This window comes from Dendrobates tinctorius, unplaced genomic scaffold (genome assembly GCF_039654945.1).
Source record: "Dendrobates tinctorius isolate UK_male_01 unplaced genomic scaffold, ASM3965494v1 ptg000028l, whole genome shotgun sequence".
Taxonomy (NCBI): Eukaryota; Metazoa; Chordata; class Amphibia; order Anura; family Dendrobatidae; genus Dendrobates; species Dendrobates tinctorius.
Window position 1 is genome coordinate 72,622,781 of NW_027361696.1, and position 14,387 is coordinate 72,637,167.

The following is a 14,387-nucleotide window of genomic DNA, read 5'->3' on the forward strand; positions in this document are numbered from 1 at the left end:
AAGTAATGAACAGCTGTGCTATTCCTATGTATTTTCACTGTAATTTTTTTAGGGAAATAGTTCAAATATATATTTGCAAACTTGATTAAACTAAACAAACTTAAAGGTAATATGTCGGTAAGATCCGCCCTCCTAAGCCATCTATATTGGCTTGCAGATCATAAAAAGATGATCTTTACCTCTCTCACCAAGGCTCTTCTCCCACGATTGCTCAGTTTGGCTGGATGGCCAGGTCTAGGAAGACTTCTGGTGGTCCTAAACATCTTCCATTTAAGGATTATGGAGGCCACTGTGCTCTTAGGAACCTTGAGTACTGCAGAAATTCTTTTGTAACCTTGGCCAGATCTGTGCCTTGCTACAATTCTGTCTCTGAGCTCCTTGGCCAGTTCATTTGACCTCATGATTCTCATTTGGTCTAGCATGCACTGTGTGCTTATATAGACAGGTGTGTGCCTTTACAAATCATGTCCTATCAGTTTAATTAAACTCAGCTGGACGCCAATGATGGAGTAGAACCATCTCTAGGAGGATCACAAGGAAATGGACAGCATGTGACTTAAATATGAGTGTCTGAGCAAAGGGTCTGAATACTTATGACCATGTGATATTTCAGTTTTTCTTTTTTAATAAATTTGCAAAAATTTCTACATTTCTGTTTTTTTCAGTCAAGATGTGGTGCAGAGTGCATAATAATGAGAAAAAAATGTACTTTTTTGAATTTACCAAATGGCTGCAATGAAGCAAAGAGTAAAATTGTAAAGGGGTCTGACTACTTTCTGTACCCACTGTACATGCCGATATAGAATGCTTAGGTGATCTGATCCTACTGACAAATTCCCTTTAAGTTTTTTAAATGAAAAAAAGCATCATGAAAATCATTTATGCCTCAGCCCAAATCTGCATAGCCCTCCCATTACCCTATCAGTATGTATTTTCTGTCTTCCAGAACATTGGACATTCTGTCTTCCCCTATAAATTAGAAAGTGTGGCTTCATTTAGATGTCCGTGTTTCAAGTATTTGTCCTATCAGTGTTTTTCATGAATAAAACTCAGTCTATGCGTCTGTTCACATTTTTTAAAGACAGATTAGGGATACAACTTTCCCTTTCAAATGAATGGGTTCAACAAAAAACAACTTTTGTACTTCATCTGTATATCCTCTAAGTGTTGTCTGTTTTTTTTTTTTTTTTTTACTCTTTAATGGGTTAGGAGACTCAGAATTTTTTTTTTGTGCATATGTAAGAGAAGGCCAGGACGGTAGTCGCAGCCGAGGACACCGGAGATCTGGTGTCCCGGCCTCCTCCCACAAGAAAACTTTCATCTTCTACCGTCGTACCTGTTTGGGGTGCTGGTCCATGGTTAGGGATTCCACTGCGGTGAGACCCAGCTCCTGCACACTTGGTTTCAGTGCTCAGGGTTGAAATAACGGACACAGATACCAGTTCTGATACCAAATCAATGATTTTACTTTCTTCAACGGTCCCGGACATATCAGTTACATTACAGTCCACACAGCATTCCTCCTGCACTTTCCCTTGTTTACTTTCTGTATCCTCACGCCCACTACACGGTAGTAGCGCCCTTGGCGGTACTGCAGCATCACTCCTGTAGGACCTCATAACATAGGGGAACTCGGTCATCTGCTTTGCCTCAGACTTGCAGGCTTCAGTCCTATTTAAGATCTGCCACATGGTGAATACTCTGCACCCTGCACAACTCTGGGACCACTTCTTCCATTCCGTTCCTGCTGCTGTCATAAACTGTAATTTCCACATGTGCTTCGATCTTATCCAGCACCTGTCTGACTGTGCATGTCTTTTTCTGCTTTTCCACAATGTTGCGTAGCTGCTATGGCGTCCTGGGCCTAGAGCCGTTGTGGACTTGTCGGGCGTGCTCGCCCTTCTCACTTATTCCTATGACCTACGCTTGCTTAACCCATAGCAACTCCTCCTACAGTTAACCCTTATGTGAACTACCTATCAACTATACCTAACAAGGCCCACTAGTATACCCCCATCTAGTGGCCCACAACAGAACTACGCTTACCCAGCCTATGGAACTATATACTAGCAGTGCCCTCCACTATTCAACCTGAAGGTGTTAGGCATCAGGTTTCTGCATCTGCTCTGCAGAAATCCAGAGCCTCACATTCTGCGGTCTCCTGCTGTCTATCCACCGCAGAGGAGGTTACTTTGCAGCAGATCGCTCCAGAGACTAAGTCCCTCTGTACTCCAACTGGGCATGCTCATGAGACAATCTCCCATTGAAGATCGGGAACCATGTGCCCAGGTCCTGCTCCAGATCTCATTGGTCCATCTCGGAGATCTGGAAGCTTCCGGAAGGTCCCGGCTATAAAAAGCGTGCATGACCATTCGGCCATGCGCTAGTATAGTCTCTAGTTGCTACTGTGTGATTGATGATGGATGTATGAACCTGCGAATGACTCATTAAGATCCGCTCCCTCTGATATTACGAATGTGTACAGTGACTTAGATTAGAGTCAGTGGCAAACCTCTAGCCACTACAGCATCATCCACAGTGCTAGCGTCCGACATTGCACCTGCTTCCTTGCTTTGTCGACTAGCGGCAGTGTCCTACGTCGCGCTGCTGTTGCAGCCCTCTTTGGCGTCCGCAGTAGCGACGCCGCACGCACGGTAGGTCTAGACGGACGCAGCTCCTCTGTCTTGGGGCCTGCTCCTGTGACCAGATACTGTGTGTGCATTTACCTGAGACCTGTGACTCTAACAGGCTCAGCCTTTTGTGTTTACCTCTGCTGACATCTCTGTGAGCAAACAGAGATTGCTTACTGCACTTGGGTGACGTTCAACCCGCGTGCGCATTTCCGCCATATTGCTCGTCTGTCACTACTTAGCAGCAGTGTTCACACCTACTGCACGGTGGACCCCGAGCGGCGAACACACTCTATCATTTATTTTTATTTAGTCCGTTCCGCCGTTCCTAACATTATACTAGCGCCAGGGTCTAGTAATGGCAGATCAGCAGCAACTCCTACAGTACATTCGGCAGCTAGAGGGCCGGTTGGCTACTCTTGAGACTGCTATCTCAGCTGCGAAGTCTACTGAGGCTGCTGTCCAGGCAATCGCAGAGGCGGCTTCACGTATGTCCACGTCCTCCCCTGCACCAACAGTTTCCCGCCTCCCGTTGCCCGATATTTTCTGGAGATGGTGCCTCCTGTAGAGGTTTCATGAGCCAGTGCTCTATCCAGCTGGAGTTGCTGGCTGCGCGATTCCCTACGGAACGGGCTAAGGCGGGATTTACTGTTTCCCTTCTGTCGGGCAGGGCGTTGGAGTGGGCTACGCCACTATGGGAGCGTGGTGACCCAGAGGTTCGGACCGCTGCTCAGTTCTTAACATCTATCAAGCAGGTCTTCCTGGGACCACGGGTCACGCACAATACCTCTCTTCAGTTACTTGCATTAACTCAGGGATCTCTCTCGGTCAGCCAGTATGCCGTTCGTTTTCAGACACTGGCTTCCGAACTGGAGTGGTCTGATAAAGCCCTCATCCCTGTGTTTTTTTTTTGTTTTTGGAGCGGTTTAGCGGAGCATGTTAAGGATGCTCTGTCTACCAGAGAGGTGCCTGTAAGTCAGGAGGAGCTGATTGCCATTGCCACCCGCATTGATCTCTGTTTTTCGGAGCGCGGGCTGGAGCGTGCTCAAACCAGACGGAAGGTTACTTCGGCTCCCAACCTTTTTGAACCTCCGGAATTACCCGAGCCAGAGTGTTCACTCCCAGAGCCCATGGAGGTGTCGCACGCCAGTCTCGAGGCGCGTCCGGCACTAAGCTCCACTCGCGGTTACCATTGTCAGCACACTGTTCCCCAGGATAACGGGGCCCCACAATGGCCAAACTCGGTGCCACCGGGCAACACCTTTGTCCCCCCTCACCTTCGGCCGAAGGTTCTCGCGCGGGCACACGCATCCAGGGCGGGTGATCACTGTGGCTACATGCAGACCACAAAACTCCTGGCAGGGTCTTATTGGTGGCCGCACAGGTCTCGGGACACTAAAAAGTATATTCGGGCATGTGCCTCTTGTGCTCGGAATAGCTTCCTTAAACAGAGAGTGATGACGCCCGCAGACACACTGCGGAATTCCACTTCAACTTCTGCTCCTGGCGATTTTTCCGCTCCCGTTGTCTCCCACGTGTCCCTTCTTAAACTTGGCGATCTTGCCGCCTCTGATACCTTTCACGTGTCCCGCTTTTCCGTGTCACCTGCCAGGACATCAGACCTGTCATCGGATGAGTCTGAGGCCTATGCCTCTGATGGGCACAAAGTGGTGGATTGGAAGGCCCAGAAGGGAGGGGGGGGTAATGTTAGGCGTCAGGTTTCTGCATCTGCCCTGCAGGAATCCAGAGCCTCACATTCTGCGGTCTCCTGCTGTCTACCGCAGAGGAGATTACTTTGCAGCAGATCGCTCCAGAGACTAAGTCCCTCTGTTCTCCTACTGGGCATGCTCACGAGACGATCTCCCATTGGAGATGGGGAATCATGTGCCCAGGTCCTGCTCCAGATCTCATTGGTCCATCTCGGAGATCTGGAAGCTTCCGGAAGGTCCCGGCTGTAAAAAGCGCGCATGACCGTTCGGCCATGCGCTAGTATAGTCTCTAGTTGCTACTGTGTGAATGATGATGGATGAATGAACCTGCGAATGACTCATTAAGATCCCCTCCCTCTGATATTATGAATGTGTACAGTGACTTAGATTAGAGTCAGTGGCAAGCCTCTAGCCACTACAGCATCATCCACAGTGCTAGCATCCGACATTGCGCCTGCTTCCTTGCTTTGTCGACTAGCGGCAGTGTTCTACGCCGCGCTGCAGTTGCAGCCCTCTTTGGCGTCCGCAGTAGCGACGCCGCACGCACGGTAGGTCTAGACGGATGCAGCTCCTCTGTCTTGGGGCCTGCTCCTGTGACCAGATACCGTGTGTGCATTTACCTGAGACCTGTGACTCTAACAGGCTCAGCCTTTTGTGTTTACCTCTGCTGACATCTCTGTGAGCAAACAGAGATTGCTTACCACACTTGGGTGACGTTCAACCCGCGTGCGCATTTCCGCCATATTGCTCATCTGTCACTACTTAGCAGCAGTGTTCACACCTACTGCATGGTGGACCCTGAGCGGCAAACGCACTTTATCATTTATTTTTATTTAGTGCGTTCCGCCGTTCCTAACAGAAGGATTCACTGGCTTACCCTAATCTAAGCATCAATATACGGCATACAATAAAATATAATATATTACATCATGGTAACACATTATGTGGCAGTACCTGAACAGGAGGTAATACACTGTAGTGTAGCAGTACCGAAACATCATAAGATCTGTACATTATTTACAATATACATTACTATTAGAACTGCTAAAAGGGGGAGGTGGCATTAAAGGAATAGTCTGTTCAATTCCTTACACATATGAGAAAAATTGAGGCCAGGTGATAAAAAGAAGGTGACAAATTATATTTGTTAGAAGAAAGAAAGATAACTTTGTAACCTATATATCATTTAGGCTACAATGCACCTAGGATTTCACTGATTGAGCGCCTTTGCCGGCTGCCGCAGTGTTTTCTTTGACTGGTCTCCCTGAGGTCAGTGATTGTTTCGTGATGTTGGTCTACTAGGCATTGCTCCCACCTAGCCAGAATCCTACTCCACACTGATGAGGGGCAACACCCCCGAAACAGCTGTCTGTGGATGGATACCTGGCCTTGGTATTTCCCTTGTCATATCTGTAAACTCGTAAAGAGCTGGATATTGACTTAAAGGGCCACTTAATATGGTGGTAATGGTGGTTTCTGAAAGGAGCCACCCCTTGGCTGGGTCCTTCACTGGAGGAAGATCTGGCTAGTCCCGTGTTTGAGACTCTTAAATGAGGCTCCACGGACTTTATTTGCATATTCGTATTTCCCAGGGAGCAATGCACCTAGGATTTCACTGATTGAGCGCCTTTGCCAGCTACCGCAATGTTTTCTTTGACTGGTCTCCCTGAGGTCAGTGATTGTTTTGTGATGTTGGTCTACTAGGCATTGCTCCCACCTAGCCAGAATCCTACTCCACACTGATGAGGGGCAACACCCCGAAACAGCTGTCTGTGGATGGATGCCTGGCCTTGGTATTTCCCTTGTCATATCTGTAAACTCGTAAAGAGCTGGATATTGACTTAAAGGGCCACTTAATATGGTGGTACTGGTGGTTTCCGAAAGGAGCCACCCCTTGGCTGGGTCCTTCCCTGGAGGAAGATCTGGCTAGTCCCGTGTTTGAGACTCTTAAATGAGGCTCCATGGACTTTATTTGCATAGTTCAACTATTCACAATATCATATAAATGTTCACGAAACCTTTCTCTTAATTTGCGGATAGTAGATCCGACATATTTTAAAGCACAATGCGTACATTCAATAATATAAATAACGTAATCTGAATTACAATTAAGAAAATTTTGAATTTTATATGATTTTACTATGTCGCATTTTGAAAGTGAGTAATTTTGTAAGAAAAAGAACATGTTTTACATAGCAAATGTCCACATTTATGGTAACCCACAGTTGATAACCAATTACTTGCACCAGTGTTTTTTTGTCTAACCAAAAAACTTGGCGACAAAACATTTCCCAAAGTAGGCGCTTTTCTTGAAACAATTTTGATACCTTCTCCCAATAAATTATCAATGATGTCATCATTTCTTAGTATATGTAAATTTTTCTGTATAATATTTGAAATAGAACGAAAATAAGAACTATAAGTTAATACTAAAGTTGGACAATCAAAAGAATTTTTTTTGCAAACAAGTCTGCTTCTGAATAAGAGAATCTCTAAATTTAGTTTCAGTAATATTAATAGCGCGATTTATAGTCCAAGCAGGATAACCGCGATTTCCCAGTCGATTTTTTTATAACATTAACTTCTTTATTGTACAAGAATTTATTGCTACAATTTTGTTTGGCTCTTGTTAACTCTCCTACAGGTATAGATTTTATGGTATGTACCGGATGGAAACTAGTGGCATGTAAAATGGTATTCCCTGCGGGTTTTTTTCTGAAAGTGGTGCTAGAGATATGCTGATAAGGTACACGTGTTAAACGTAAATCCAAAAAACAAATTTCTTTAGAATCAAAAATATGAGTGAAACTCAAATTAAATAAATTAGAATTAATAACATCCCCTTTCCAAATTAACAAGAAATCATCTATGAAATGATAATACCATTGTATGTTATCTGAAAAAGGATGGTTACAACCAAAAATAAATACCTCTTCCCACCATGCCATAACTAAATTTGCAACTGAAGGAGAAAATTTGGCACCCATTGAAACACCATTGTTCTGTAAAAAATTTTTTTTCTCAAATAAAAAATAATTGTGAGATAATAAAAATTCCAAAACTTGAATAATATAATTTTGTAAATCTTGACTGAACAAACTATATTTATTAAGATGAAATTTTACTGCCATGATTGCACTTTGATGAGGAATAGAAGTATATCACGAAATGACATCACATTTGTAAAAATAAGGAGCATAAGGTGCAGGAGGAATAAGGCCCCTTAACTGCTGATGTTATTTGTTATAACTAACCACAGTTAGTTTCTATGCCCGGGCAACCCCGGGCTCTTCAGCTAGTGTCTATATAAATTCATACAACTTTTTTTTTTCTGAAAGAATCGCCTTTCATGGAATTTTTTTTTTTAGAAAATTCTTGACGATTTGGATCATTAATGCTAACACTACTAAATTGGCCTAGCTTTACAAAACTAGTGAAGGCAAAATTAGGGGTAAATAATAATTTAAAACTGGACCTTTCTCATAGGATTACTATCCACAGGTAAGACCAGCATAAGTTCTCACACAATAGGTGCAAACATCACTCGTGAAGCATTATGGTTACCATTTTTGGCCAGCCTATAAATACTGTTACTGTATGTACATTATGACAGGGGCAGTTACAGAGATTTAGGTGTGATCATAGCCTTTTATGCAACGGTTGAGTGACTCTACCTACTGTAGAATGGACAGTGCCCAGTGACCAGTGGAATCTTTGGGAGTTTTGGTATAGCTGAAGCATCATTGTCTAAATTTTGATCCAAGGTACCGTAATTCAAAGTCACGTGATAGAGGTTATTTTTAGTGTCACGCTGGTTTGTTTGTGATCAAATATAGAAAGAAAGAATACAATGAAATCCACAATATCAGTGATACCAAGATCAATCCCAGTCTGATTGTTAGTGTAATTGTCTTGTTTGTTCCTTCTGCAGATTGGGTAAATATCTTTCTAGAACCTCCTCATTTGGAAACTCTTAATTCGAGATTCACAATATAGTAATGTTTCTTATCTCCTTTTAAAGCTTTTTCTCATGGCTGGAAGGAAGAGAAAGAAAAGCAAAACCTCAAATTATCTTATCTCAGTGGACCCCACGGATCTTTCCCGAGGAGGAGAAAGCGTGATTGGAAAAGTCAGGTGACTGATTACATGTACAACATCATTAAGTTAAAAAAATTCCCTAATACCAGGATTAGCACAACTCACATGCAATATAACCAACAAATACTCATAATTCAATTAAGAAATAGAGATCATAAAGTTTTTAAAGCTAAAAATAACACATTTTATTATGCATATTTAAAATATGAAACAGAGCATAAATACTAATAGGACACAGGGCAAAATTAGTATATCCTTATAAATCACAATTGTGAAAAAATAGCACTTAATAATGAATAAATAGGTCTTCAAAATCCATGTGCACAAAGTTACAATTTATAAAGTGCAAATGTTCTATAATAAATCAAAATAGTAAATCAAAATGTGCATAAGTCAAATACAAGGTGCAAATGGTTCTCCCTATAATGAAAAAACACCTGGCTATCTGCCTATTAAAGAGCTGGAGAGGTATTCCAATGCTCTGGTGTCAGCAGGGGAAAAGAAACTCCAAACCTAAATGCACTATAACTGCACTAACGCCCATATAGCATTATGATATTTAGTGCATAAAGCCTTAAATTAAGGAAAAAGTGCTATGGAGTATAAAGTGCCATGTATGTACAAACTTACATGAAATATGCAGTAACGCTGCCCTGGCCAGCCGCTCCTACGCGCGTTACGCCGCAGCTTCCTCAGGAGGCGTGGCCAACTTGTGATCTGGTGTTAGTATTTATAATCAGGGCTACCAATAGGAACGGTCTTCCAGCATTATGACACATACATCTTAACGCATGCGCAATAGAATCTAAATCGGGACAAATTACAGTCCATTGTATGGTATCAGTAAATAAACAATGCATGCGTGAAGATCTCCTCACTGAAAGCCGGAAGCAATCATTCAGCGCTTCCAATATGTAAATTTGTCCGTTACCTAGTAGCCCAATATCGTCTGCAGATCTCAGCTCGTCACATGAAGTCAGGAGACCAACGGCGCATGCATGGATATTCCCCCACTCTAAATAGGAAGTCCTCACTTAGCGCTCCCAGAATGCAGCAGGGCACGTTGCTTAGCAACGCGACACCACCAACAGACTGAACGAGCACTTTATGAGAGCCTCAAGTGAAGGAAGAACCAGGCATGCGCATCATTAAGTAGAAAATTACAGCATAATTTCTGCATCCATCTTTTTCCTCTCTAGAGTCTAAGGGGTACCATTTCTCTTTATGGAGAGTGACATGCCTAATATGCCAGTGTAAGGAGACTCATTGGTCATAAAATTCTCCCCACTGGCATGTCAGACATGTCACTCTCTACAAGGAGAGATGTTACCCCTTGGACCTCAGTCAAAGGCCTCTAATACAGCCAAATCAGATCTCATGCTTTCCACTGAAGAAGGTCAACACCCTGAAACACGTTTCTGCAAATTCAGATTAGATATCATATGGCAAGGCTCATTGATAGGTCAATATTAACTTTTAAGATTGCCACTTCCAGTAGGTTTCACTAGAGTTTAAGTTTAATTTACATATTTCCTCTTTAGAGAAACTGTATTTTTGGAAAGCAAAAATCATGACAAATGGATGGACAGGAGATGAAACAACAAGTTCTTATGTTCGGAGTGGACAACCGGGACCTTTTTGATTTTTTTTCTATGGGGCCACCTCTCTTCCATGCCTGCCACTGTGACCAGAGCTAAATGTATTAGCTAAAACTTGGATTATATAGCCCAGAACAGCATTTAATTTTCTGTGTTTTGACATTAGAAACCAACATCAATGTAAACCACCATAGCAGATTTTGATATTCTTACCACTATGGCCATAACACAAATTAATTTAGATCCATAATTTGTATCTTGCAAACATTTCTGATGCCAGGTCAAATATGCTTGGAACCAAGTTTACAATATACGACAATGGAGTAAACCCTGACAAGCAGCCTTTTGTGCAGGAGAGGGAATCGTTCCGGCAGGAATTGGTGTCTGTATCATATGTAAGTCGCTCATTGTTTTTTGCAAAGTTTCTTATTAGAGAGAAATTACATTTTCCTCACCTTCCAACAGCTTGTAGTGCTCTTCCTTTCTCAGTAAATGTAAATCACAAGTCCCCTCTGAAATGTAAAGTGCTGCGGAATATGTCGGCGCTACAGAAAAAAAATTTATTACTATTATTATATTATAATCATCCTCAGTCTGCAAATTGTCTGTCAATTGTAAAAAAAAAAGTAAATCGTAGACAGTGAATAGGAGGGGAAGAGGGGGATGCAGCTGCAGTTTTTCAGTGCACTGTTTGATTGAAGCATGATAAAGGGATAATGAATAACAAAAGAGAAAGGTAATCACAGAATATAAAAAACTTACAGGTAAACTTCTGCTTGATTTTAAACATTCAATGAAGATTAAAAAAAATGCAAACAATTAACATCACGTTTAGTTTGTCCTTGATTCATGGTGATCAGTTGATTTCCTGAGATGTGGCCACTGTAACTACATGGGGACTATGAGAAAGTGTAGTAAAGTCAACACCAATCCTTTGGATAGACGATAAATGTTTGTTGAGTAACCCCGTTAACGCAAAGTGTATGATTATGCTATGCTATCCACAGTGTGTAGTATGACTATTAATAAGAGTTGGTGAGAAATATTTCGCATGACCTAGTCCATCAGCCACTAAACGGGAAGCTTAAGAACCGCCACTTTACCTGACGGCATCTGCTGCTCTTTTTTTATTAGCTGGCATGGCATGATGTTGCATGTGATTCACACTGCGACGGTGACGACTAATCAAGAGAAGAGCAACGGATGTCGACCAATAGGAAATGATCCTTCGGGTTCCCGTCCAGCAGCCACAGGTTACTGATAATTGGGTCCTGTGACTCGATTCACACCAATTTTATTAGTAATATTTGCTCTATTTGTAAGGATTATTGATATATTATTAAGTAATGACTCTAAATTCAGTGTACACAGGCCTTAATACATGTGGTTTATAGCTTTTTCCCTTCTCTTAATATCCACAGCATTAACTAGTTTATGACATAATTGTCAGCATTGTTAAATCAACCTCGAAATGCCCTTTACACCCTGCCATTAACAGTTTGAGATGTAACAGAAGGAAAGGAGAAAACACTTTGAAATGTGCTGATCACACATCAATGTAGTGAAATATTACACGTGGAAACCAAGAATAGCTGACATTTCATCTTATTGCCCTTATCGTTCAAAAAGGAAACCAACGTGTTGGGTTTTAGAGGACCCCGAAAAATGGCGGTCATTATTCCCGGGATGAACCAGGACTGTGAAAGAGTATGCATAAGGCCACGCAATGTGAGTTCAACAAATGAGCATGACTGGCATTATTGTGTTATTCTCATGTTGAAAGTTTAGTTATTTGTCCTTTTTTGTTATTTTTGGGGGGTCTTTGGGTCAAGAAAGTATATGAACGTGAACATAAGGGGGTTGTCTGGTGAATACAAGTCATCACCTACCTACGGGATAGATGATAACTGGTTGATTGGGGGGTGGTTGATCACTGGGACCTGCTCCAATCAACAGAACTAGGAACTTTTATCCCCGTTAGAATGGAGAGGCAATGCCCATGCTCGACTGCCGCTCCATTAATTCCCTTTGGTTACTGTCAAGTATGGTGCTTGGCTTTGTCCAGCAGCTACAAAGAGAATGGAGCGATGGTTGGGGGTTACGACCTGCTGCTCTAACGATGAGAACATTTTCCACATCTGCCGATTAGTGCAGGTCCCATTGGTCGGACCACCACTGATTTGTATGTTATCACTTATCCTGTGCATAGGTGATAACTTGCTTTCCCTGGACAAAACCTTTAAGTTTTTTTCAAATATGATACCTATTACATGCCAATTAGAGTTGGTATGAGTTGTTTTGCATCTCCCAGTTCATCGGCGATGACAGTGGTCTGTGTCTACAAGATGTGAGCAATAAAACCACTTCTTCTTGCCCGATGGCATGTGTGGCTCTTCTTTTGATTAGCTGGCTTGGTGCGGCATCATGTTTGAAGCGTATTGCACATGTGACAGTGCACCAGGTCCAGCTAATCAAATGATGAGCCACAAAGGCCATCAGGTAAGAGGCCGTTCTCCTGATTTTTGTGGTCCAGCAGCCACAGACCACATTCTTGGCCAATCAATTCACACCAACTTTAATGCTAATGAACATATCTGCCAGCTGCCAAGTCAGTAAGGCACCTTCAAAAATGGCTGGCAGGGTTCTTGTGCTTGATTACTCTGAAAGGGAAGCCATGCACGAGTGGTCATTATTTTCTGATTTCAAAAAAGAGAGATGAAACCACTTGGAGGTTTGCCAAACTTAAGCAGATTTCAACAGAGAGTGCTTGAATGGCCACATCTCTTGTAGGAAATGTGATAAGGTCCTCAAGGTTCTCAAGGCTAGTAATTGCCAAGTTCCAATTGATATTGCAGGAAGCACCATCGTTGTCCTGACAATTCAAGCAGACGTTCTCTCCAGAGAATTCAAATATCTTCACCATCTTCATTCTTTGAAGGTGTATGGGTCACCTCCCCTGCTTTAATACCCATGCAGATTATTCTTTAGTAGATCATGTTCTTAAATATTGTTGTGTTCTCTTTTCTATGTGAAGGAGCATGAGACCCTTTTAGCTCGATTTCAAAATGGAAATATGGAAAATATCTCAGTTCTCCACAACAAAGCACCATCATGGAATGAGGAGACTCAGTCTTACGTTCTGAACTTCCATGGACGTGTCACCCAGGCTTCTGTGAAGAACTTCCAAATAATTAGTGCTGATGACCGTAAGTTCATGTTTAGACTAGGGGAATACTGCACATTTTCTGTGCCCCTTGGGCCTCTTTCAGATATCCATTTTTCATATACATGTTCTAGGACATGTACTGATTATAATCTATGGAGCTGCTCACACTTACATGTTTTTTTTAGTGACCAAGTGTCCATTTTTGATCTGAATCATGGACCAAACTCTCCTATTCAAACCAATGGGTCCTTAAGGCCTCATACTCACTGGCAATTAAAAAAATGGTCCGATTTCTGGACTGTAAAAAAGGGTGGAGTGCTATGCGAGTGTCATGCAATTTCTATGCGATTTTGAATCTTTCCATCCGTTTTCTATCCGTTTTCCATCCGTTTGCAATCCGTTTTTTTTTCCCAGTAACTTTTTTTCTACAGTCATTTACAGGACCATTTACAGTGTTCTATACCACAGAATGGTAATGTATCCATTTAAAACGGATTTAAACCGGATGGTCCGTTTTTGGTCCTTTTTTTAATCGCACCCATTGACTTGTATTGGCGAAAATCGCAGCAAATCGCAGCATGCTGCGATTTTTTTCTCAGACCGAGTTTGGATGAGAAAAAAATCGCAAGTGAGATGTCACCCATTCACTAACATTGGTCAGAGTGCAATCCGATTTAAAATCAGATTGCAATCGTCCGATTTTATCGCCAGTGAGTATGAGGCCTTTGTCATCAAGTGCTGTCCTTTTTTTTTCTGTTTAATGGGTAATAGAAGCTTTAAAATTTTATGTTTTGGATATAAGAAAATAGGATGGCACAAGTTAGGGTAAAAATTGACACACGGACCAAAAATGGCTGAAAATCAGATCCAGCACACAGAAGAAAAACTGTGTTTGTTTTTTTAAAAAGTATGAGAATATGTGAATGAGGACTAAGTGAATGCGGCACCTTTATGAGGCTGGTGAACCTGATGAGTTTTTCAAGATGGCAAAGTTTCTGGGAACACTGTCTTTTCTTCCTGAAGAGCCATTTGAATAATTTTTTTGGATACTTTTTGAGCGTTATCACATAGTTTTTGAGGCATCTTTTTTAATGGCGTTTTAAGGTAATTTTTGTAACTCCATTGAACAATTAAGAAATCACTGTCAAATCGCTCAAATGTGTCTTCCAGACCTGAAATGATTGCA

General features: G+C 42.2%; 1 protein-coding gene across 1 annotated transcript in view; it reads left to right on the plus strand.

Annotated features, from left to right (window-relative positions):
* The window catches only part of LOC141085545 (tubby protein-like), a 36,612-nt gene that overhangs the window by 20,395 nt on the left and 1,830 nt on the right, over positions 1–14,387 (plus strand). The window contains exons 11-14 of the mRNA XM_073570989.1: positions 8,361–8,473; positions 10,316–10,430; positions 11,665–11,763; positions 13,070–13,241. Coding sequence (XP_073427090.1) covers positions 8,361–8,473; positions 10,316–10,430; positions 11,665–11,763; positions 13,070–13,241 — 499 coding nt within the window. The remainder of the gene's footprint in view (positions 1–8,360; positions 8,474–10,315; positions 10,431–11,664; positions 11,764–13,069; positions 13,242–14,387) is intronic.